Below are 23,119 nucleotides of genomic sequence, written 5' to 3' on the forward strand. Positions count from 1 at the left end.
AAGACATGGCTTGGCAGTTCGGGCTGGACTGTTCCCATGAGGCACAGGGTCCAGGCTGATTTGCATATGGCCATGTCTGAACTGGGGTGGTGTGGAGTGCAAAAAATCTATGGATTTAGGCCCAGATCTCTGTACTGGGGTGAATGTATGACATTGTTCTGCATTCTGTCCATCAACTGTTATTTTTGCAATTGTCACCCCGAGTGGGATGGGTATGCTCAGACGTGAGTCCCATGCTCTCCACACCACTGGAGTCAAGCTATCCTGGTTGCAGACGGCTGACAGCCAGAAACCGGTCCTAGGATGCTTGATTCCGGTCCAGGACAGACATGGCTTGGCAGTTCGGGCTGGACTGTTCCCATGAGGCACAGGGTCAAGGATGATTTGCATATGGCCATGTCTGAACTGGGGTGGGGTGGAGTGCAAAAAAACAAGGGATTTATGCCCAGATCTCTGTACTGGGGTGAATGTATGACATTGTTCTGCATTCTGTCCATCAACTGTTATTTTTGCAATTGTCATGTGATGTATAACATCAGGAAACAGGTAAAAGGGATATGAATTCAAATATGGTGTAAACTGTAGCTGTGGGAACCTCTTTGGTCCTGTCTACCCTGAGTACATGTCTGTAGTACATGCCTATTGGTTCTAGAAAGCCCTTGTGCCCCTTCAAGCAAACAATGTACATTTCCATACAGGCCTAATAAGCAGGTACAGTAAGTTCTCAGAAGACGTTTGCTGAGCAAATAAATCTTCTATTAAGTGAATCTAGTTCTATGACGTTTCCTGAGCAAATAAATCTTCTATTAGGTGAGTCTGTCCTCTTTGTTAGGAATAACCTCATAGGAAATTCTTAAATTGCAAAACCTTCTCCCTCTCCAGTGAATACGACAGACGTAGACATGAATGGACACCATCATGTGTGGGGAAGATCAGTATATGACTAATTAAGCCTTGAAAAACTTGCTAGGGCATTAGAGCCCAAATGAGCGACAAGTGTAGGTTGTATGGTACGTCATTGTTGACTACCATGAAAGCCATCAACTTTAAAAGAAACCTGTGGAAAACATCTTGACAGATCATTGCTCATTCTACAGTTCATTGAATAAATAATAAATGAATAAACAAGAGTGCTTTTGCTGAACACAGCCCCCGTCAATTGTATTGTAAGAGGAAAGCCCTTGAAAGCGCTATCTTGTCACCCTTTTAAAGAAACTGAATTTTAATCAAATAAGACCTGCACTCATGTATTTACAGCTTTTGCACAGTGATAGTGTTCTTCAGGTGATAGAATTTTTAAAATTAACTGTGAAAATAAGAAAGTGCCTAGACGAGTGACTATATATCTCTGAAGGGTGACGAACTTACGCACCTTGTTGTAAATTCGGTACTACCTGCACTTTAATTATGATTTCGCCTACTTACTCAATGAAATTTGTACTATCTGTTTTTAATGAAATATGTACTATTTGTCCTCAAGAAACTGCGATTTTAACTATGAAATGTTTATTGAATTTGTGCTTTTATGGATTGAAATATATCCGAAATAAAGTCTTATTGAATTGAATTGAAAGCCCTTGAACAACTGTGCACTGTATGATTGCTCTGTTCCGTACTTCATTCCCGTGCATCTCATGTTGTCTGTACTTCCCCGGGAGATGTGGAAGCCCTTTATATAAAGTGGAACTCGTGTCAGTGTCCTAGTTCTACATGTACTGCTATAGCACGTACAACAGCAATGTGTCAGCAGGGCCAGAGCTTTAAAAATTGAATATTATTCTCAGGCTGGTGGACATCTTACCTCAAATTCAACAATGACTGTTCTGCTGACTGGTTGGAGTTTGCCACCCATAGTGAATAATCGATAATATACTGCAGATAAAAAAAAGAGAGATGTCGAGCTCAGGTCCCACACTTTGATGGCATGCAATCACACAGAACAAAGCAGGGCACTCAGACAGATATAGAGTGGAGTAATAATAAAAGAGGTTGGATTTTGGAAAAAACGGCACCATTACTTACAGATTAAAAATATTTGTCTGTTAAAGCATGCACAAATTCATACCATGGAGGAGGAGGAGCGGGTTTAATGTCTGTCCGTGGCCTGAACATACATTTTTGCATCCGCGGCTGAAGTGAGCTCATTTTCAGCACTCCTGGCAAAATATCATTTTGCATCTGGTGCCTCCGTGTCACCTGTACAAGTTGCCATCTGTATGTTCATGCTCGCCAACCTCGCCACAGGGAGCCGAAGCACCTCCTCCTCCCTGCCAGTGAGAGCTCTCCTTTTTACCACTCCTCTCCACTCGCATTCAGCTGCTCAAGGCAGCTCTCCCGCTGCCGGAATTTTTTCCTCTACCCATTTCATTGGCAGCAGAAGGAAAACTCTCCTCGCTTCTCCATGCAGTCACTCCCCATACCCTGGAATTATTTTTTCCTAAACAAGCGTTCCTTTTTGTTTTATTTTACTCCTTTTCTGTACATCTAAAGTGTAACTTCCTTCCTTATGTCGCATGAATTTATGAGGCACCATTCGTCTGTGCGTGAAATCTGCATGCCATGGTCATTGCACAACACCCTTACATGCCTGGAGATTGTGTTAAAGGGACCGCACTGTTTAGGTACAGGAAACTTAATCACTCGTTTTGAAAGAAGGTGTGAAATGAAAAAGGGCAACAGGTCTGCCTTAAATGGTCTACCGGGTGATAACAACATTAGTGCATGTCTTGGGGACTAATCAGTTTACTTCCAGGAACTACCCAATCGGTTTCTAGCACTTTTGAATCTCTTAGGGCCTCGGACTGAACACATGCAGATTTCTGAGCAAGGTATAGCACATACATCGTGTTACTAGCAGCCCTTGATGAACTGACAGTCTCGCCTGTGGTTAGCTAAAGTTGGACCTTTCTGCAGCTTTTAATGCAGTCAATGAGCTCATCTTGCTGATTGTCTTGTGAGTGCTAGCTCAGCCTCTGAAAGGTTCACTTTCTTTTTTAGAGGACATAGTTAGGCGGTAGCCCTTCCTCCTAATATCGATGGAAATTCATTTGACCTGTGGATTACCACAGGGATTGGTAGTATCCCCTAATGGATGTTTGACTTCAAGGCACTCTCATCTGCTGATGACACTCAGCTGCTAGACACTCTGACCATTTTTCTCACATTTCATCAGGCTTCTTAGCAACTCCTTGAAGTTCTATAGCTCACGGGGGCATGGCTTAGCGCGCAATCAAGATGGCCGCGCTTTCGTGAGCTCAGTCCGACCACTTATTTTATTTTATGCATTTTTATAAAGCGCAGACTTTACCCGAAGGTGTCAGAGCAAAGTACAATGGAACCAGTTACGTTACATGAGAGAACTGTTACAGGAATGGAACAAACAGAAGTGGCAGGCCATAGAGTCAAAACAGCGCAGGCAAAAGGCACACATTATTATACACAGAAAGTACATACAAAAATCTATGAGTAAATGTGACAAATTAACAATGGCTAAAGAACTTCCTGGCGAAAAATATTAGGCCATAGAATCAAAACAACGCAGGCAAAAGGAATACAATAACACAGCAAGCACAGAATGTGCAAACAAAAATATACATATATATGACAAAGTTACAACGACTAAAGAACTTCCTGGCGGGGTCTAAGAAGGAGGGAATTAGTTCTGAAAGTGTCTTTGGAATAGAAGAGATTTGAGGTCCGCTTTGAAGATCTGGATGGAGGTGATGGAGGAAGTGAGTTCCATATTCTCACTGCATTACCTGAGAACGATTGCGCCATCAGTTTTTCCCTTTTGAAGGAGGGGGGCTCAAGGAGGAACTTTTCTGCATTCCGAGAAGGTCTTGACACTCCAGACAATTTCAGTTTATTCGCCAGATAGCGAGGGGAGGAAGAGTGCAAAGCTTTGTGGGTGATGCACGCCGTTTTGTAGATGGCTCTCCCCTTGATGGGAAGCCATCGGAGAGAAGACAGGATAGGAGTGATGTGGTCACTTCGTTTGGACCCTGAAATGAAGCGAGCTGCTGAATGGAGGACGGATTTGAGGGGGAAGAGGTGAGATTTGCGAAGTCCAGTCAGAAGAGAGTTACAATAATCCTGTTTAGAGAGAACTGGCGATTGGACCAAGTTTTTTAGGTCTTTCTCCGGGAAGTACCGTCAAGTCCCCCATAGAAAGCGCAGCTGATAACGTGCGCTCTTAGCAATGGAATAGATGTGTGGGATTAGGTTGAGTCTTTTGTCAAGTATGACACCTAAGGATTTAGCTCAGTCCACAATTACGGGTTTACTGTTGAGTAAATTCAACTGATCCATCCAGGATTGAACAGGAGGCGGAGAGAGAGAGCTAGATAAGAGGAGGAATTCCGTTTTGGAGGGATTGAGAATGAGTTGGTGAACTAACATCCAGTTGTGAATAGAGTTGAGAGTAGAGTTGAGTAGTGAGAGATCATGAGAGGAAGACACCTTGAGGTAGATTTGGGTGTCATCCACATAGAGATGGCAGAGGATTCCAGATTTGCTTAGGAGGTTCCCTAATGGTTCCAAATAGAGATTAAACAGAGTGGGAGCAAGGATAGAACCTTGAGGGATGCCTTGAACAACCACCAATGGAGACGAGAGACTGTTCGCAATCTTGATCATTTGGGATCTGTACGAGAGGAAGGAGGCAAACCATTTGAGGACTGTACCTTCCACGCCCATTCTCTGTTAAAGAGTGTTAAGGAGGGTGTTGTGATTAACAGTATCAAAGGCTGCAGAGAGGTCAAGAAGAATGAGAAGGAACGATTACCCCGAATCGAGAATATGCAGCGCATCATCGATCACTCGCAGCAGGGCTGTTTCAGTGCTGCAATTTTGAATAAAGCCAGACTGGAACATGTCGAGGAGATTGTCCATAATGTGTTGGGAAAGTTGTTTTGCAACGCATTTTTCTGTGATCTTTAAAAGAAAAGGGAGATTGGTGATGGGGCGGAAGTTATTGAGGTTGTTCGCATCTGCAGAGGTTTTTTTTTTAGAAGGGGTAACCTGTCCTGTTTTGAGAACAACTGGGAGGGAGCCTTGACTGAGGAAGAGATTGACTAGCCTGGTCCAGTAGGAGTGTTGGTATAGAACTCAGTGGTGATGCCACTGGGTATGGGGTCAGAAGAATGGTTGGAGGGTTTGGTTTAGAGAATGCATTTGAGGAGATCATCTTCCAAGATGGCGGCAAAGTTCTGCCAAGTGACTAAGGATTTTTGCTCCTCAATGGGGGTGGGGTGGGTGACTTGTTCCACCAGAGATTTTACCTTTTGATCAAAGAATATAGCGAACTCAGTTGCTCTCTTTGAAGCATCTTCAGACTTGATGGATTGGGGAGAACAATTTGGGTTTTTGATGAGGTTGAAAAGTTTTTTGGGTCTGTTTTTAGCTGTGTCGAGGAGGGATCTGAAATGTGATGTTTTTTCCTGGAAGATGTGCTTGTGGTATTTGGATCTTGCTAAACGTAAAAGGGAGAGGTTGAAGGTGGATGGATATTGTCTCCAATGCTTCTCCAAGATTCTAAGGGTTTTCCTTTTGTCATAGAGAGCTTTATTGAACCAAGGAGCTGATGCGGTGGGTCTTTTCCTTTTGCTTTGTAGTGGAGCAACCTTGTCGATTTCGACTGCAAGGATTGATAGGCAATGGGGAGTGAGATCGTTAACATCCTTATTGGGGTCTAGACTTGGAAGTGAACACATCGCAGAGTCACATAGAGTCCCAAGATCAATGTTTTTTGTGTTGCAGAAACAAGTAGTGGCTCTTTTAGGTTGGCTGAGAGTTATAACGTGCGAGAGGTGAAAACGGAAGGGAATGAGGAAATGGTCAGACCAGTCTACACAGATGGGGGAGCAGTGGTAAGCTGGTCTGATTTAGAAATAACAAGGTTTAGAATTGAGCCCTTGTCGTGTGTAATTTCCGAGCTGTATTGGACAAGATCGTTAGCTGAGAGAAAAGGTTGCAAGCTTGTTGGCAGCCGAGTCATCCACTGAGACCCAGTGGAGATTGAAATCACCTAGGAAGATCTGCTTGTCGCTTTGTGAATGTTGGTCTCTAATGAAGTCGGTGAGTTCCTAAATGAAGGAAGAGCAATTACTATGGGGGTGGTAAATGGCATGGAACTTGAAAGGTGAGCCATGATGAACTTGGAGTTCTAGGGAAAGGCATTCACAGGTGTGAAAGAGGATAGTGGGAAAGGCTTTCATTTGGAGGGAGCTTCTGAAGATAATCGCAACAACTTCCCCTATCTTGTCTGTTCTGTCGTTTCGGAAGATAGATTAGTCAGTAGGTATCAAAAGATCAAATGAAGTGTGAGAGGAGTCATTAAGCCAGGTCTCAGTGAGAATGAGCATGTCGAGATTGTGGTGGGTGATAGTGTCAGAGATTTCCAGTGTGTATTTGGTTGCAGATCTTAAGTTATGGAGCATACAGTGTAGCTCTGATGCAACTGTTTTGGTGATGTGAGTGTCTGGACTGATAGGGGGGATAGAGATTAGATTCTTGAATGAGGGTGCCCCTTGTGGGGGAGGCTGGTAAGTTCTGACGGAAGAGATGGTCTGAATGGTAAATTGAGTAGAATTGTTAGGAGAGGCGAGTGGAGGGGAATTGGCGTTGATAGTCTTGTAGGTAGCCAGTAAGTTGGTGATCTCTGTGGAGGACAGACAGTGGTTGGCTTTATTGAGGCGTGGGAGCAAGGAACTCCTCGGGAGGTTATTCGTGGAGGTGGATATCTTAGCACATAAGAGTGAAATGGGCGCTTCAAGCTGGGAAATGGAAGAGATGAGAGAATCAAGTTTAGTTTCCAGAGAGAGGTGTGCTGAGCACGGAGTGAAGGGTGGCTCTATGGTTAAGGGAGAGAGTGGCCTGGGCGAAGGAGGACAGGAGGAAGTGGGGGGCTGGGGTGAGTGTTGAGGTGCAAGTATCGAAGGTGGGGGAGGAAGTGAAGTAGGCGAAGGAGAACAGTAGGCTGTGGGGGACTGGAGAGAGAGTTGTGATGTAAGGGTCTGAGGGGGGAAGATGGTGATAAAAAGGAGTGTATGGAGTTACAGTGAAATTTTTACTGGTGTTGAGCAAAGGTGAAGAATAGAGATCATACATAGGAGGAGAAAATTGAAAAGTAGAAATGGAAGGCGGGAGGAGGAGGGGGAGGGGTGGTGCTATGGGAAGGCCATGGATACGGTGAGATGAGAGGAGAAGGGGCTGTACAGGTAGGGGAGAGAGGGAGGTCAAATAAAGGCCACAAGAATGGGTGAAGAGAGAGGGTGCAGGCCGGGTACCATGGGTAATGAAAGGTGAAGGTGGGGGTAAAGCCACCAGGTAGAGTGGGGGGGTTGAGCAAAATGAAAGTTGTGGGAGGAGTGATGGACTGTGCGGTCAAAGGGAGGGAAGAGGGAGGAATTATCAAGAGGGGAAACAGGGTTGGGAAGCATAGGGGGAGTGTAAGTTGTGAAGGGATGGGAGGTGTAAGGTCAGTGGGAGGGAAGATGATGGAATTAAAAATAGGGGAGGCAGGGATGTGAGGCATGGGGAGGTAAAGGTAGTAGAGAGATGTGAGGTGTAAGAACAGAATTGAAGGTACAAGGAAAGGGGAAGAGCGGAAATTGGGGAGGAGAAGAGGGGAGGGAGGGGGAGACGAGTTGAACGGTAGTTCAGATTGTAAGAAGGGTGGAAATGGGTAGGAATAGGGGAGATGGGGGGTGGGAGAAGGCAGTGGAATAATGGGGAGAAGCAGGATGTAGACGTGGAGTGGGGTGTAAAGCAAACGAGGTAAGGGGGAGGTCCAGTTGGGAACGGGACAGAATGGAAGGGGAGTGAACGAGAGAAGAGGGGAATAAGGGGTCGACCTGTGACTCCCGGGAGAGCGGTCTGAAAGAATGTGTGGGGGTCCAGGGGGGAGAAAGGGAGAAAGTAGACAAGCTAGAAGAAGAAGAAGAGGAAGAATCTAGAGAGATAGTAGTTGTAGGGGTGGGACGAAGGGAGTGGAAGATGTGGTCAAAGAGAGAGAGACAGGAGTCAGAAGCTTGGATCATGACAGTACCCTTGTTATAAAGTGTAATAATGAGAAAACCATTAAAGCAAGCAGATGGAGACATGTTTAACTCCTTCCAATGCGGGAAAGAAGAGGAGGAGACGTTGAAGGAATTGAAGAAGCTGGAGGACCAGGAAGGGATGTCATTAGTGAAGAAAATGAAGTCATTTTTGATCATTCCTAGGCGTCCATTATGGAATTGGTCAACAAAGAGGGAATCTGGAAATTGTTCAATGATGTTATGCTTGAACCGTTTAGCTTCTGTTTTGGACATGTAAGGGGGATAAATGACTTTGAAGCAGTTGATTTCAGACTTAATACGATTTGAAGCCATATAAGCAGATGAGGTGAAGACGTGGTGTGGTTGATAGAAAAAGGGGCCACTAGGGTAGTGATAGCGCAAAATAGTAAAAAGAGAGCGGTGCGCATATTCTGCTGCAGGCGCTTTGATTACGATGCTGTTTGAGTAATTTTTATTCACCAACTTACAGCCTTGTGTGGCGGAACATCTATTGAGCATTTGGGAGAGCTTGCTGAAGTCTTGGGGTGCTTCCCTGTGTGAAGCAGTGATCAGCAACTTTTTCCTCATGCGGGTTCTGTAAAATGGCGGTCGGCACCGCGGTCTCATGGCTACAGAGACTGTTGGTATGAAACCTTTTGACCTACCTGCTTGGACCTAAGGCTCACTTCCTCTGCGCTGCATGAGGTATTGTCATGCCCTATTTTATACCTCTATTTATCTTGTTCGGAAGCTTCTTGAGGGTCAAGATTATATTTTTTCAGCATTCTCACAAGATGGCAGCTGCTGACAGGATTCTTCCGGAACTTATAGTACCTCATTAGTGCCTCATTATTCAGCTGGCTGCGCTTCTCTGGTGCTATAATTTCATACAAACAGCATGTCTTGTGCTCTATTTTAAGCTTTTGGAGCCTGTCTTGATTTTTGCTGGCTGTGCATGGTCTAATTTATTTTTCTCTCTATAATTAAACATTGGTCGGCCTTCTAAGGTGTCTCACCCGCCTGTTAAAGGATTGTCGTTGTGTGTCATCCTTCTTTGAATTATTGTCTCTGGTATGTGGGATGTGTAAGCCTCTCACATTTTTGGATTCACATTTCTTTTTCTTTCATGCTGCATATGATCTATTTGCAAAAGGAACCTTCCTTCATTCTTGTTGAACTGGCATGTATCTTACAGTCGTTTTGGTCCCCGACCTTTCAAGCATTATTACTCCATTTTCTCTTCAGTAATATTTAACATTACCCTGTACTCTTGTACTCTACGCTACATCCACGCATTTGCAGCCTGCTTGTGTAGCTACTATATTTGCTTCCAATGGCAGAAGGCATGGGGGTCACTTCCAAAGACAGAGATTCTAAGGGAAATCTGAAGAAGTCTAAACAAAACTCACCCACCCGGATTTACCAGCTAAGGGTAATATTGATCCTACCTCTACCTTAGACACCATCCTACTCAAACTTAGCTCTGTGCATGATATAGCACAAAGCACCAAAACAAACACATATTTGCTTCAAGCTGAGGTGGTGGCAATTCGAAATGACCTCAAGAATCTTTCTCTGCGTAACTCCAATGCTGAGGTATGAATAAGTAATGTGGAAGACTTTACAAATAAGTAAACTAAACATGTTCAAAGTTTGGAGCGTTCCTTAGCCTCAATAAGAAGAGACCTAACTGAGCAGGAAGACAGAATTTGCAGAAGTAACCTGCTTATTTTTGGATTACCGGAAGACTGTGAGAAGTCTGCTCCTTCAGTGTTGAAATATTTGCTTAATTGGCTCCCAAATGTTCTGAATATTTCATTTCACAAAGATTTTGGTAAAGAGCGTGCTCATTGTGTTCTGACTTTTAAGCCTAAAACTTTGTCTTCTGCTAGACCGCTAATTTTTAAACCTCTTAGACATCAACATACTGAGCAAATTTTTGCTCAAATGAGGAAGAATAAAGCAATAAAATGAGAAGGTCACAGAATATCAATATAATACGATTTTGCCGAAGATACCATCATTCGTCGTGAAGGTTTTCTAAATCTACGCAGAAGACTCATAGATTTGCATATTCCATTTTCATTCGCAGGTCCTTCAAGGATCAGAATAACTTTCAAAGGTCGTACGCATATTTTTTATGAACCTCTGAGCTTTCAACATTTTTGGACAATCAATCTGAATCACAGATGGATTCTGACTCTATCCTTGGTATTTCTCGTCTTTAATGATCTTCATTTTTTGACAAGATGGTTCCCTGCTTTTTGTGGCTGGCCTTATTGTGTGTAATTATTATTGGTTTTCAAGGTTCTTCTGTGAATGGTAATTACGCTGTGTAAGATTGTTACTGTTGTAATTGCTGTTCTTTATGAACACATCTTACTGTTTCAGGTTCTTATTGATACATTTCTAGATAGTTGGTCTTCTTTTGGCTTTTTTTCTCACTTTTTTAATGCTAATGATATATGGGTTTTTTCTTTTTCACTTTCATCATTCTTTCTCTATCTTTGTTCGTTTGTCCTTTATTCATGCTCCCTGTAAGTTTATACTCTATTTTGTTTGACTTTTTCCTCCTCTTTTTCTTTGTTTCTATGCTGGTGAGTGTCCATTTTTCATCAATTTTTTTGTCCATTATTGTTTTTTTTATATTCATCTGCGCTTTGTTTGTGTAATTTTTTTATATAAGAATGTATTTATTATCTTGATTTTTCCTTGCTTTCATTATGTATATACTTAAGTCATGTATTACATCTTATGTGGATTATGCTATTCACTTCTTTTTTTCCATATACCTTAGTATCAATTTGCTGTTAAATTACTGCAATTTCCATTTGGTACACCGCATTTATGTATCTATTATGCCTTAGGTTGTTACTTATATTACCTAATATTACTATTTCTAATGCCTTTAGTTGATAGTTATATGATATTATTATCTCACTTTTCTTTTTAGGATATGATAATATGTTGATCACTCATCAAATATGATATATTATATAGAATTTGTATTTTTGTTTTTTACTTGCTACTTACTTCTTAATCTTTCATATAATCTAGTATTTTTTCATAGATACTATCAATTTTTTGTAGTGTTGGATACATTAGCGGTTTGTGACTTATAACGTTTTATATTGGTATTTAATATGCCTTCAATTTTCTATTTATTATGCCACTTATGAGTATTTATTATGCCTTTGGCTGTTATTTATATGATCTAATATTGTTATTTATAATACCTTTATTTAATATTTATCTGATATAATTGTCTCACTTCTCTATTTCAGACATGATAACAAGTTGGTCATTCTTTAAATATGTTATATGTATTTTTTGGTACTTGAATTTTTGTTCCTATTGATAGATTATTGATGATATTCTATACATTACCATTTATTTTGTTGTTCCACTGATTAATGAATTTCTATTTTAGGGTGGACTGCATTGTGTCCACTCTGTGGTTGCTCCTCCATGTTATTTTCCCCATGCAGAGTGTCTTTTAAAGACATCCCTTTGTGAGGTTCTTCTTTTTTAGGCTCCTTTTTTCTTTGGAGTACTTTTTTCTTTCTTTTTTCTAGTCTTTACTTCCCTTCTCTTTATCTTTCCTTCTTTAGGGACTTCTGTACATTTTTTACGTTTCTCTTGCTTTCCATTTACCCCTATATCTGATAACCTGTTGGATTGTCTTCTCTTTTTTTCAGATGTTTTTATCTGAGTTGTCTTATGTTTATCTATGTCTGGTCTAAATGTAGTCTCACTTAATGTGCATGGGCTGAATCACCCTGTTAAGAGTGCTAAGATCCTAGACTATTGCAAAAGATTGTATGGTGATATTGTTCGACTTCAGGAAATCAAGATAGGTTTAAAGAAGCTTTGCTTTTGCAGAAGGAGTGGGTTCTTGATGTTGCTTGTTTTGAAGCCTCTGGTAAGAAGAACGGGGTTGTGACTTTGATTTCCATAAACTCTGGTCTATCTATTGTCACTGCTGAGCATGATACTAATGGTAGATGGTTGCTTTCTCGCTTGTCCAGTGGTTCGGATGATTTAAATATTATGAATATATATGCCCCTAACATTGATGATCAACTCTTTTGGCATTCCATAAATAAAAAGCTCTGACACTCCTTTAAATGCTAGACCTATTGTTGGCGGTGATTTTAATTTGCCTTTGGATCCTATGTTAGATAACCACACTGCTTTTAAATTTCGTCCCCCTAGGTCACATAAACAATTGCTCAATATGTGTTCTTCTCATCAGCTTGTTGATGCTTGGAGATTGTATACTCCTACGGGTAGTGATTTTACATATTTCTCCTCTCCACATTCTAGTTTCTCGTATCTATTATCTTCTAGTTGATGCTGCTCTTTTAAAACATACCAAAAATGTTATGATTCATCCAATAGTCGTTTCTGATCACGCAGCGGTCTCATTGACTGTCCTTAATCTTATGGATAAAAGTGGTCCTCGTACTTAGCGTCTCAGTACAGAGATTTTAGATGATGAGGATGAAGTTAAAGAACTTAATGAGGAGATTGATAACTTCTTCAAAGATAATGTGTCTTCAGTGAATTCCCCTATTGTTTTTTAGGATGCATTTACATGTACTCTTCGGGGTCATATTAATAAAAAATGTCAAAAAGGAATAGTGAAATTAGAAAGTCGCTGCAGTCTTTAGGAGATGAGATCAAATGTAAGGAGGTGCTATATAGAAGTTCTAATGATGCGTCTTTCCTACAAGATATCAAGAATCTGAAATACTCTTTCAACTATATATTCACTAAAAGGGCTTATATTGGTGTAAATGCTCAAAAATCTCGACATTTGTTGTTACAAAATAGAGCTGGTAAGTTGTTGGCTGCCACCTTAAAATACCAGAACACTAGTGTCAAAGCTGTCCAGATTTCCTATGTCAGAGTGGTTCTAGGAAATTCCATACCCAGGAAATAGTTTTTTGGGGGGATTTTTATGAAAAGTTATATACTCCTAAAGATCAGTGCAACATATCTTAATGTCGTAAAAACAACAGTTGATGGACAGAATGCAGAACAATATCATTTATTCACCCCAGTACAGAGATCTGGGCCTAAATCCATCGTTTTTTGCTCACCATGCCATTCCAGTTTGAACCCAGCCATATGCAAATCAGTCTTGTCCCTGTGCCCCTTGGGAACAGTCCAGACCAAACTGACAAGCCAGGTCCTCCCTGGACTAGAACCAAGCATCTCAGGACCGGTTTCTGGCTATCAGCCATCATCAGCCAGGATAGCTTGATTCCAGTGGCATGGAGAGCACGGGACTCACGTCTGAGGATACCCGTCCCACTCGGGGTGACAAATGCAAAAACAACAGTTGACTGGCTGATGACGGCTGATAACCAGAAACCGGTCCTAAGATGCTTGATTCCGGTCCAGGGAAGACATGGCTTGGCAGTTCGGGCTCGACTGTTCCCATGAGGCACAGGGCCAGGATTGATTTGCATATGGCCATCTCTGAACTGGGGTGGTGTGGTGAGCAAAATAACGATGGATTAACCCCAGATCTGTGACTGGGGGTGAATGTTTTGTCATTGTGCAACACTCCGTCCATTACTTGTTGTTTTTGCAATTGTCACCCCGAGTGGGACGGGTATGCTCAGAGGTGAGTCCCGTGCTCTCCATGCCACTGGAATCAAGCTATCCTGGCTGATAACGACTGATAGCCAGAAACCGGTCCTAGGTTGCTTGATTCCGGTCCAGGGAAGACATGGATTCGCAGTTCGGGCTAGACTGTTCGCATGAGGCACAGCGTCAAGACTGATTTGCATCTGGCCATGTCTGAACTGGGGTGGTGTGGTGAGCAAAATAACGATGGATTAAACCCAGATCTGTGATTGGGGGAGAATATTTTGCAATTGTGCAACATTCCGTCCATTAATTGTTGTTTTTGCAATTGTCACCCCGAGTGGGACAGGTTTGCTCAGATGTGAGTCCAGTGCTCTCCATGCCACTGGAATGAAGCTAGCCAGGCTGATGACGGCTGAGAGCCAGAAACCGGTCCCAGGATGCTTGATTAAGGTCCAGGAAAGACATGGCTTGCCAGTTCGGGCTAGACTGTTCCTATGAGGCAATGGTTCAAAACTGATTTGGATATGGCCATGTCTGAAGTGGGGTGGTGTGGTGAGCAAAATAACGATGGATTAAACCCAGATCTGTGACTGGGGGTGAATGTTTTGCCATTGTGCAACATTCCGTTCATTAATTGTTGTTTTTGCCATTGTCACCCAGAGTGGGACGGGTATGCTCAGTCGTGAGTCCCGTGCTCTCGATGCCACTGGAATCAAGCTATCCTGGCTGATAACGACTGATAGCCATAAACCGGTCCTAGGTAGCTTGACTCGGATGTACGACGTTACAACGCTTACTTTTACAACGCGTGCCGTTACTACGCAACTTTTACAACTCAAGTCGTTACAACAACTTGCGTTGGGGGTGCTGGATAGTAAATATTTTAACTTACTATTCCAGCTCCAGTCCCCGTAGATAGTAGGGAAGGAGGTGGATAGTAAATTAAACTATTTACTATTCTGGAGCGCCCCCAGCGCAAGTCGTTGTAACAACTTGCGTTGTAAAATTTGCGTGGTAACAGTACCGCGTTGTAAAACCTTTGTTGTAAAGGTTGTTCCCCGCTTGATTACGGTCCAGGGAAGACAAAGCTTCGCAGTTCGGGCTGGACTGTTCCCATGAGGCACAGAGTCAAGACTGATTTGCATATGGCCATGTCTGAACTGGGGTGGTGTGGTGAGCAAAATAACGATGGATTAAACCCAGATCTGTGACTGGGGGTGAATGTTTTGCAATTGTGCAACATTCCGTCCATTAATTGTTGTTTTTGCAATGGTAACCCCGAGTGGGACGGGTTTGCTCAGACGTGAGTCCCGTGCTCTCCGTGCCACTGGAATAAAGCTATCTTGGCTGATGACGGCTGAGAGCCAGAAACCAGTCCCAGGATGCTTGATTAAGGTCCAGGGAAGACATGGCTTGGCAGTTCGGGCTGGACTGTTCCCATGAGGCACAGGGTCCAGACTGATTTGCATATGGCCATGTCTGAACTGGGGTGGTGTGGTGAGCAAAATAACGATGGATAAAACCCAGATCTGTGACTGGGGGTGAATGTTTTGCCATTGTGCAACATTCCGTCCATTAATTGTTGTTTTTGCAATTGTCACCCCGAGTGGGACAGGTATGCTCAGACGTGAGTCCCGTTCTCTCCATGCCACTGGAATCAAGCTAGCCTGGCTGATGATGGCCGATAGCCAAAAACCGGTCCTAGAATGCTTGATTCCGGTCCAGGGAAGACATGGCTTGGCAGATCGAGCTGGACTGTTCCCATGAGGCACAGGGTCAAGGCTGATTTGCATATGGCCATGTCTGAACTGGAGTGGTGTGGTGAGCAAAATAACAATGGATTAAACCCAGATCAGTGATTGGGGGAGAATGTTTTGCAATTGTGCAACATTCCGTCCATTAATTGTTGTTTTTGCAATTGTCACCCCGAGTGGGACAGGTTTGCTCAGATGTGAGTCCCGTGCTCTCCATGCCACTGGAATGAAGCTAGCCAGGCTGATGACGGCTGAGAGCCAGAAACCGATCCCAGGATGCTTGATTAAGGTCCAGGAAAGACATGGCTTGCCAGTTCGGGCTAGACTGTCCCCATGAGGCAATGGTTCAAAACTGATTTGGATATGGCCATGTCTGAAGTGGGGTGGGGTGGTGAGCAAAATAACGATGGATTAAACCCAGATCTGTGACTGGGGGTGAATGTTTTGCCATTGTGCAACATTCCGTTCATTAATTGTTGTTTTTGCAATTGTCACCCAGAGTGGGACGGGTATGCTCAGTCGTGAGTCCCGTGCTCTCGATGCCACTGGAATCAAGCTATCCTGGCTGATAACGACTGATAGCCATAAACCGGTCCTAGGTAGCTTTACTCGGATGTACGACGTTACAACGCTTACTTTTACAACGCGTGCCGTTACTACGCAACTTTTACAACTCAAGTCGTTACAACAACTTGCGTTGGGGGTGCTGGATAGTAAATATTTTAACTTACTATTCCAGCTCCAGTCCCCGTAGATAGTAGGGAAGGAGGTGGATAGTAGATTAAACTACTTACTATTCTGGAGCGCCCCCAGCGCAAGTCGTTGTAACAACTTGCGTTGTAAAATTTGCGTGGTAACAGTACCGCGTTGTAAAACCTTCGTTGTAAAGGTTGTTCCCCGCTTGATTACGGTCCAGGGAAGACATGGCTTCGCAGTTCGGGCTGGACTGTTCCCATGAGGCACAGAGTCAAGACTGATTTGCATATGGCCATGTCTGAACTGGGGTGGTGTGGGGAGCAAAATAACGATGGATTAAACCCAGATCTGTGACTGGGGGTGAATGTTTTGCAATTGTGCAACATGCCGTCCATTAATTGTTGTTTTTGCAATGGTAACCCCGAGTGGGACGGGTTTGCTCAGACGTGAGTCCCGTGCTCTCCGTGCCACTGGAATAAAGCTATCTTGGCTGATGACGGCTGAGAGCCAGAAACCAGTCCCAGGATGCTTGATTAAGGTCCAGGGAAGACATGGCTTGGCAGTTCGGGCTGGACTGTTCCCATGAGGCACAGGGTCCAGACTGATTTGCATATGGCCATGTCTGAACTGGGGTGGTGTGGTGAGCAAAATAACGATGGATAAAACCCAGATCTGTGACTGGGGGTGAATGTTTTGCCATTGTGCAACATTCCGTCCATTAATTGTTGTTTTTGCAATTGTCACCCCGAGTGGGACAGGTATGCTCAGACGTGAGTCCCGTGCTCTCCATGCCACTGGAATCAAGCTAGCCTGGCTGATGACGGCTGATAGCCAAAAACCGGTCCTAGAATGCTTGATTCCGGTCCAGGGAAGACATGGCTTGGCAGATCGAGCTGGACTGTTCCCATGAGGCACAGGGTCAAGGCTGATTTGCATATGGCCATGTCTGAACTGGAGTGGTGTGGTGAGCAAAATAACAATGGATTAAGCCCAGATCTGTGACTGGGGTGAATGTTTTCCCATTGTGCAACATTCCATCCAATAATTGTTGTTTTTGCACATATCTGAATGTGAGCAATTCTGAATTTGATTCCTACAAATACTATGTTGTATTCTGATATGATTGCTTTGGGGAAACCGATTGAATCTGAAGAGATCATTCAAGCTAACACGGCTACTCGGTCGGGAAAAGCTCCGGGGCCTGATGGGTTCCCTATTGCTTTTTATAAAACATTTTCTTGCTCAATAATAACATATCTTAAGGAGGTTTTTGATAATTTTATCCTTTCTGGTAAGGTCTCTAGTGCAGCTGCTGAGACTACTATTGTTGTGATTCCGAAAGAGGGAAAAGATCATTCTGACCCTAAAAAATGTCATCCAATTTCATTATTGAATATGTAGGCTAAAATGTTTGCCAAAATCTTGGCTAAGCGATTAGAGGGTCGTATACCTAGTCTTATTCATGACTCCCAGATTGATTTTGTGAAGGGGTCCTTGCTAGAGATAATATTCAAACCTTTTGTCATATTTTGGAGAAAGCAACACTATCTACCTTACCATCAGCGGCGATTGCCCTTGACCCCGAAAAGGCTTTCGACAAAGTCTCTTGGCCGTTTCTACAAGCAGTGCTTCAATCACACAACCTAGGGGACACTTTTATCAATATGGTAATGTCTCTATATGTGCAACCTAAAGCTAACTTCACAGTCAATGGGGTTACGTCTTATTTTTTTACTCTACGTCAGGGCATTAGACAAGGGTGCCCGTTATCACCCCTTCTTTTCCTATTGTCTATAGACCCACTCCCTCGGGTGCTGAACTTGAATCAGGCTATTAAAAGATTTCAATTTGGTTCACATACGCTTAACACTGCTGCATATGCGGATGACGTTCTTATCTCTTCAGATGATATTGTGACTGCACTTCCTCCTATTTCCAATGCCATTAAAGAGTTTGCTTGTCTCAGGTTATACTCTGAACAAAGAGAAGACGGAAATGTTCCCTCTTAATTCGTCGTGTTTCCCTTCTCACATGGGCAATTTGGGATTTAAATGGAAATCGACTTGTATTAAATACTTATGAATTTGGTTTTGTAAAGACCTTTCAGATAATATTTCTTATAGTGAATCTCACATCATAGCTAAAGACCTTTTGTCCTCCTGGTCACCGAAATATATATCCTGGTGGGGAAGATTCCAAACTCTTAAGATGATGATAACCCCAATTATTACTTTTTTATCCACCATGTTACCTATAAAGCTTTCTTCGTCCTTTTTTCATTGGATTGATTTACTCACTTCAAAATTTTTATGGAGTGTTAAACGGGCTAGAATTGCGTATAAACATCTTAGAAAACCCTCTGTTCTGGGTAGGTGTGATCTTCCAGATTGGAACTTATATCAAATTGTCTTTTTAGATTCTCAGGGTGCTCTTTGGTTCTTGCTGGATTTTCATCATACACCCCCATGGATTTAAATTGAACAAGAGTTGTGTACTCCTCTTTCTACTCCTTCCTTTCTCGCTGCTTCAATGCTCGTTCTAGTTCATTCACACCGTATTATATTAGACATATTGATGCACTAAAATATATTGATAAAAAAGTATCCAAACCTATTCATAAATCGAGATGGTCCTTGTTATGGTATAACTCTGAATTTGTTGCTGATATTGACCCTGCTACAGTTTCTTCCTGGGCTATTAGAGGTCTTACGTTGGTTAAAGATCTTTATGATTCTAATCACGACCCTCTTCCTTTTTCTTCTTTGGCTAGGGAATATAACCTTAATAATATGGATTTGTATTCGTTTTTTAAATTGAAGGTTTCCCTTTCTAAAATATCCCTTTCTAAAGAGTTGGTTACTGTCTCACTTCTTTCTATGTGGTCCCGCTCAGGACATACTGCTTTGAGAATATATCCGTTTCGATCTGCTCCATTCCTTCACAGTCTACAATTACATAAGATAAATGGTCTCCTCATTATGAAAATGATATTTATAAACACATTTCACAAGAGACTTGGCAATTGATTGGGAGTTTTCATTACATAATACAATTGCTCCTTCTCTTTGTCAATCTACATTTTTTTAATTGAATCTTCTGCATTGGACTCCTGCACGCTTACACAAATTGAAGCTCAGAGATAACCATCTCTGTTGGAATTGTAATTTGGTTTCAAGCACTCACCAGCATATGTTTTTGGAATGTTAGTTACTGCAATCCTTTTGGGATTTAGCACGGAAACATTTATCACTAATATTTAATATTTTGTTGGAGTTTTTTCTACCAATGATCCTATTGGGACCATGGGCTACCTCAAATCCTTTACCCCTCGATACTACAGATATGCAGTAATTGGATTTACTTATTTCCATTGCTGTTAAAGTTATATTAGCAGAGTGAAAATCTTTTAATCTTTTGTCTTATCATACCTGGTGGGCATGGGTATCATATCTTCATGGGGCTCATACTTTTGCTAAAGAGAAGCGTTACACTCTTTCCATTTCTAGTAGTGTTTGGAGGTTATTGGATAAATATATGAATTTGTCTTCTCTGGGGTTGGTACCTCAGTATCCCTTTGATTCCACTTTTTAATTTGTGTACCGCATTGAAGCAGTTGTCCCCATCTCTTCCTCCTTCCTCTTCTTTACTTCTTTCTCGCTTTTCTTCTTCTCTTCTACTCTCTTTTGTTATACAAATTCATTTAAATGTGCAATATGACTAGGTTTTGGGATAAAAGTGATATGAGATGTTGATCTCTCATATTCCTTCTACCCGGTCTTTGTAATACTTTTCAATTCAATTTATAACATATAGGATATGTAATGTATATATTCTGCTTCCTTGTGAGTTCATTACTCTCGGTTATGAATTTTATTTTCGATTCTGTATTTATCCACTTTTAACTTATTGTATATCTCATAAAGCTTTGTTATATTGCATTATATTATAAATGTATTAACTCTTTTTAAATAACAATACAGATATTGCAACAAAAAAAGAAATTTCTATCCCTCACCAAGACCAGAGCAGAAATCTTAGTGATTGGTTGACACCTTTAACCCCTTGCATGCTCGTGACCGCCCCTGTCTGTCACGCGTCACGGTGGGGGTGTGCGGAGGACCGATGGGGGCCGTCCGAATCCCGCCCACTAATTAAAATGCCCACACAGCGCGAAAATCCGCGCCGCATGCAAGGGGTTAAACCTGGTCAGACAGGCTGGGGTCCCTGTTGCAGCAAGATCACAATGTCTCCATGGCTATAGTTACAAATCTGTGTTTTGGTTTGATCAAGAACTCACCCCTGACTGTCAGATTTAGAGATTATACAGCTTTTAAGTCTTGCTTCAAAGAAAGTTTCACCATTTATTACGAACGAGAAACAAAGATGAGAGAGACAATTGTTGGTGCTATGATGCTAGTCACCTTTTAGTATGGAAATATAATTTACTTCTGTCTCCATGAGGGACAGCTGAAAAAGCTTCAGAGGATTAAAAACATGGCGATCAGGGTCCACCACATTTCTGCTGTTTGCCATTCTCAACAATGTCTCGCGATTAAAATGAGAATTTGTTACACCATTCTCTGCTTTGCTTAGCGGCCTTCCAACTGGACTGTTCCTAATGGCCTGTCTGATCTCTCCATACACTACTCCAGGATCTCATTTATCAGAATGATTATTTATGCATTAAATGCCTTGCTTTGGTAAAGACTGCTTCGGAGGCAGAGCCGCTGGGGTTCTTGGTTCGAGTTGGATGTACTGTTCTGGTCTGCCAGCTTCATCCTCTCTTATTACCTTGTTTTTAGGAAAAATCTGAAAATCAATGTGAGCCTATTTGGGTGTCAGTTGATTTGAGATGGCAATGCCTATCATACAAGTTTGGAAGTGTAATGCCTGGTATTCTTCAATTCATAGAGATGCAACACCTCTCTTCTGGGACTTCTCTCTAAAATCTCTTTTCTGTTTGCTCTGGTTGGCTGTACAATTGTGAGCTATTCAACACCAAGGAATATGTACAATATAAAGTGTTCTGGGTTCCAGTCTGACGCCAGGGAATATTTGAAGCTTATATCTGAAGGGCAGTTTTGTTCCAGGCTATTACTATTGACAATTGTGACACAAACTTCATGTAGACACATTTTCAGCTTTAATATTGTTATCTGTAGATTCACATTTTAATATCATCTTGTTCAATATCAAACTTATTGTAGAAAAAGTGTCTTTACCTGTAGATCCAGGGGTATAGATAGTTTTATCAGCCTGGATAAATATGTATCCACTTTGAAAGGAAACAAGGACCACTTTCTCCACTTGGCATCCAGCAGATTTGGCGATGACATAGACATACTGTTTGAGTTTGGAATCTGCCTTCATGTCTTTGGCAGGGACCTGAATAAAGAGAAGAAGAGCCAGGACTAAGTTTCTCTTATTACCACTGTGGCCTTTAAAATAGTGCAATAGCCATGTGTTTTCCTAATCTTATGTAACTGAACCATGGGTGTTTTTTCACCCCATGTTGCCATTTAAGGCTGGCACTGTTCTGTGTTCAGTGTGGTTTTTGTAGGCAATGACCAGCCTTTCCCCATTTTTTTATGTTCTAAACATCTTATATTGGGACAAGCAACTTGTGCACACGTAATTATTAACAGTATTACTACTGGGTGTATCCCATGAGTCACACAATCATGCAATATATAATTTCCACTGCGTTCTTTTCTTCTTTTTCAGGTTCATTTATTTTTCAAGTGCCCAGCCAACACGTGTTTCGTCTGGGAATACCCCACAACTTCTTCAGGGCTATCGGACAAAAGGCTCAAATATCAAGAAACCTCTCTGCCGGTTCTACTTCCATCCCGGCTGAGATCTCCACTTTAATTAAAACCAAAAACGGTCTATTCAAGGCGATAAGATTTGCGGTACGACGTGTGGAAAGAGAACCTTACACTGGGACACAGGAAGCCACACTCGCGCTTCCCCACCTCACCCCAACTTTGGGATTGACTTATCGCCTTGAATAGACCGATTTTGGTTTTAATTAAAGTGGAGATCTCAGCCAGGACGGAAGTAGAACCGGCAGAGAGGTTTCTTGATATTTGTGCCTTTTGTCCGATAGCCCTGAAGTTGCTTGTTTCATGTATTAGGACTATGGTCCGTTTTGGAGGTTGTGGGTTATCCTCTTACTTGTTGCACCGTAGATAATATTCAGTTGTTCAGACTTACGTGAACCTGAGAGGCGCCATTACTAGCCACACTACTGCTAACCCAGTTACTAGTATCTTATCTTATCTTGAGCAATGTTGGGCAGCGTGTGACCTCGGTCCATGCCCTACTGTGCCCTGCCCAGAATAGTGTATTCCGCATCCACTCACCATTATCTCTGACATGCCCAAGTACCCATTTGCACTGTTGAGACCGATGTTGGTAGAGAAAAGATTCTTCCTCTTCTGTGGAAAGTCGTACACAGACACTTCGACATTAATAGGGACGTTTTGATTGGGGGCTTCGACGACAACTGTCTCGCTGTTCTCCACCCGCAGGACATTGGGGGTGATCAGGATACATCTGTGGAAGTCAAAGCAATGCATTTACATCGTGTTCCTCCTGAGATTGTTTGCTCCCATTAATACCCTCTCATACCAGTGCTGATTTTTATTGGTAGACTAGAGCAACTTAAACTCAGCAAGTCAATGAAACTAACTTCCATGACAAAGAAAAGTCCAGGGGAGTTATTAAAACATTTCTGTTTTGGACTTTGAGGCCAATTGATTATTGTTTTTGTACTTGAGATAAAGTAAAGAGATTGATTATAGGTTGGGATAATGCTGGTGTGAGGGTGATGGTTCGCTGTAAGGTTTGTCTAGGGCTAGAGATATGTAAGTGCTTTGGGGAGAGTTAGCATCAGGGTAGAATGAAGAGGATACTGTAAAAGGGTCACTGTGGATTCTGACAATGGAACATTGAATTTCTATCACCATATTATCCACGGGGTGGAGGTAAATTCCCAAAGCTCGTCCACATTGAGGTTTTTTTGCA

At 42.3% G+C, this 23,119-nt stretch overlaps 1 protein-coding gene across 1 annotated transcript in view; it reads right to left on the minus strand.

Moving 5' to 3' along the window:
- Nucleotides 1-23,119, minus strand: part of LOC147748466 (A.superbus venom factor 1-like) — a 276,161-nt gene that overhangs the window by 233,580 nt on the left and 19,462 nt on the right. The window contains exons 2-4 of the mRNA XM_086962077.1: nt 22,456-22,648; nt 21,313-21,475; nt 1,802-1,872 (exon numbers count right to left, since the gene is read on the minus strand). Of these exons, the coding sequence (XP_086818203.1) occupies nt 1,802-1,872; nt 21,313-21,475; nt 22,456-22,648 (427 nt within the window). The remainder of the gene's footprint in view (nt 1-1,801; nt 1,873-21,312; nt 21,476-22,455; nt 22,649-23,119) is intronic.

Source organism: Lissotriton vulgaris, chromosome 1_1, assembly GCF_964263255.1.
Source record: "Lissotriton vulgaris chromosome 1_1, aLisVul1.2, whole genome shotgun sequence".
Classification (NCBI taxonomy): Eukaryota; Metazoa; Chordata; class Amphibia; order Caudata; family Salamandridae; genus Lissotriton; species Lissotriton vulgaris.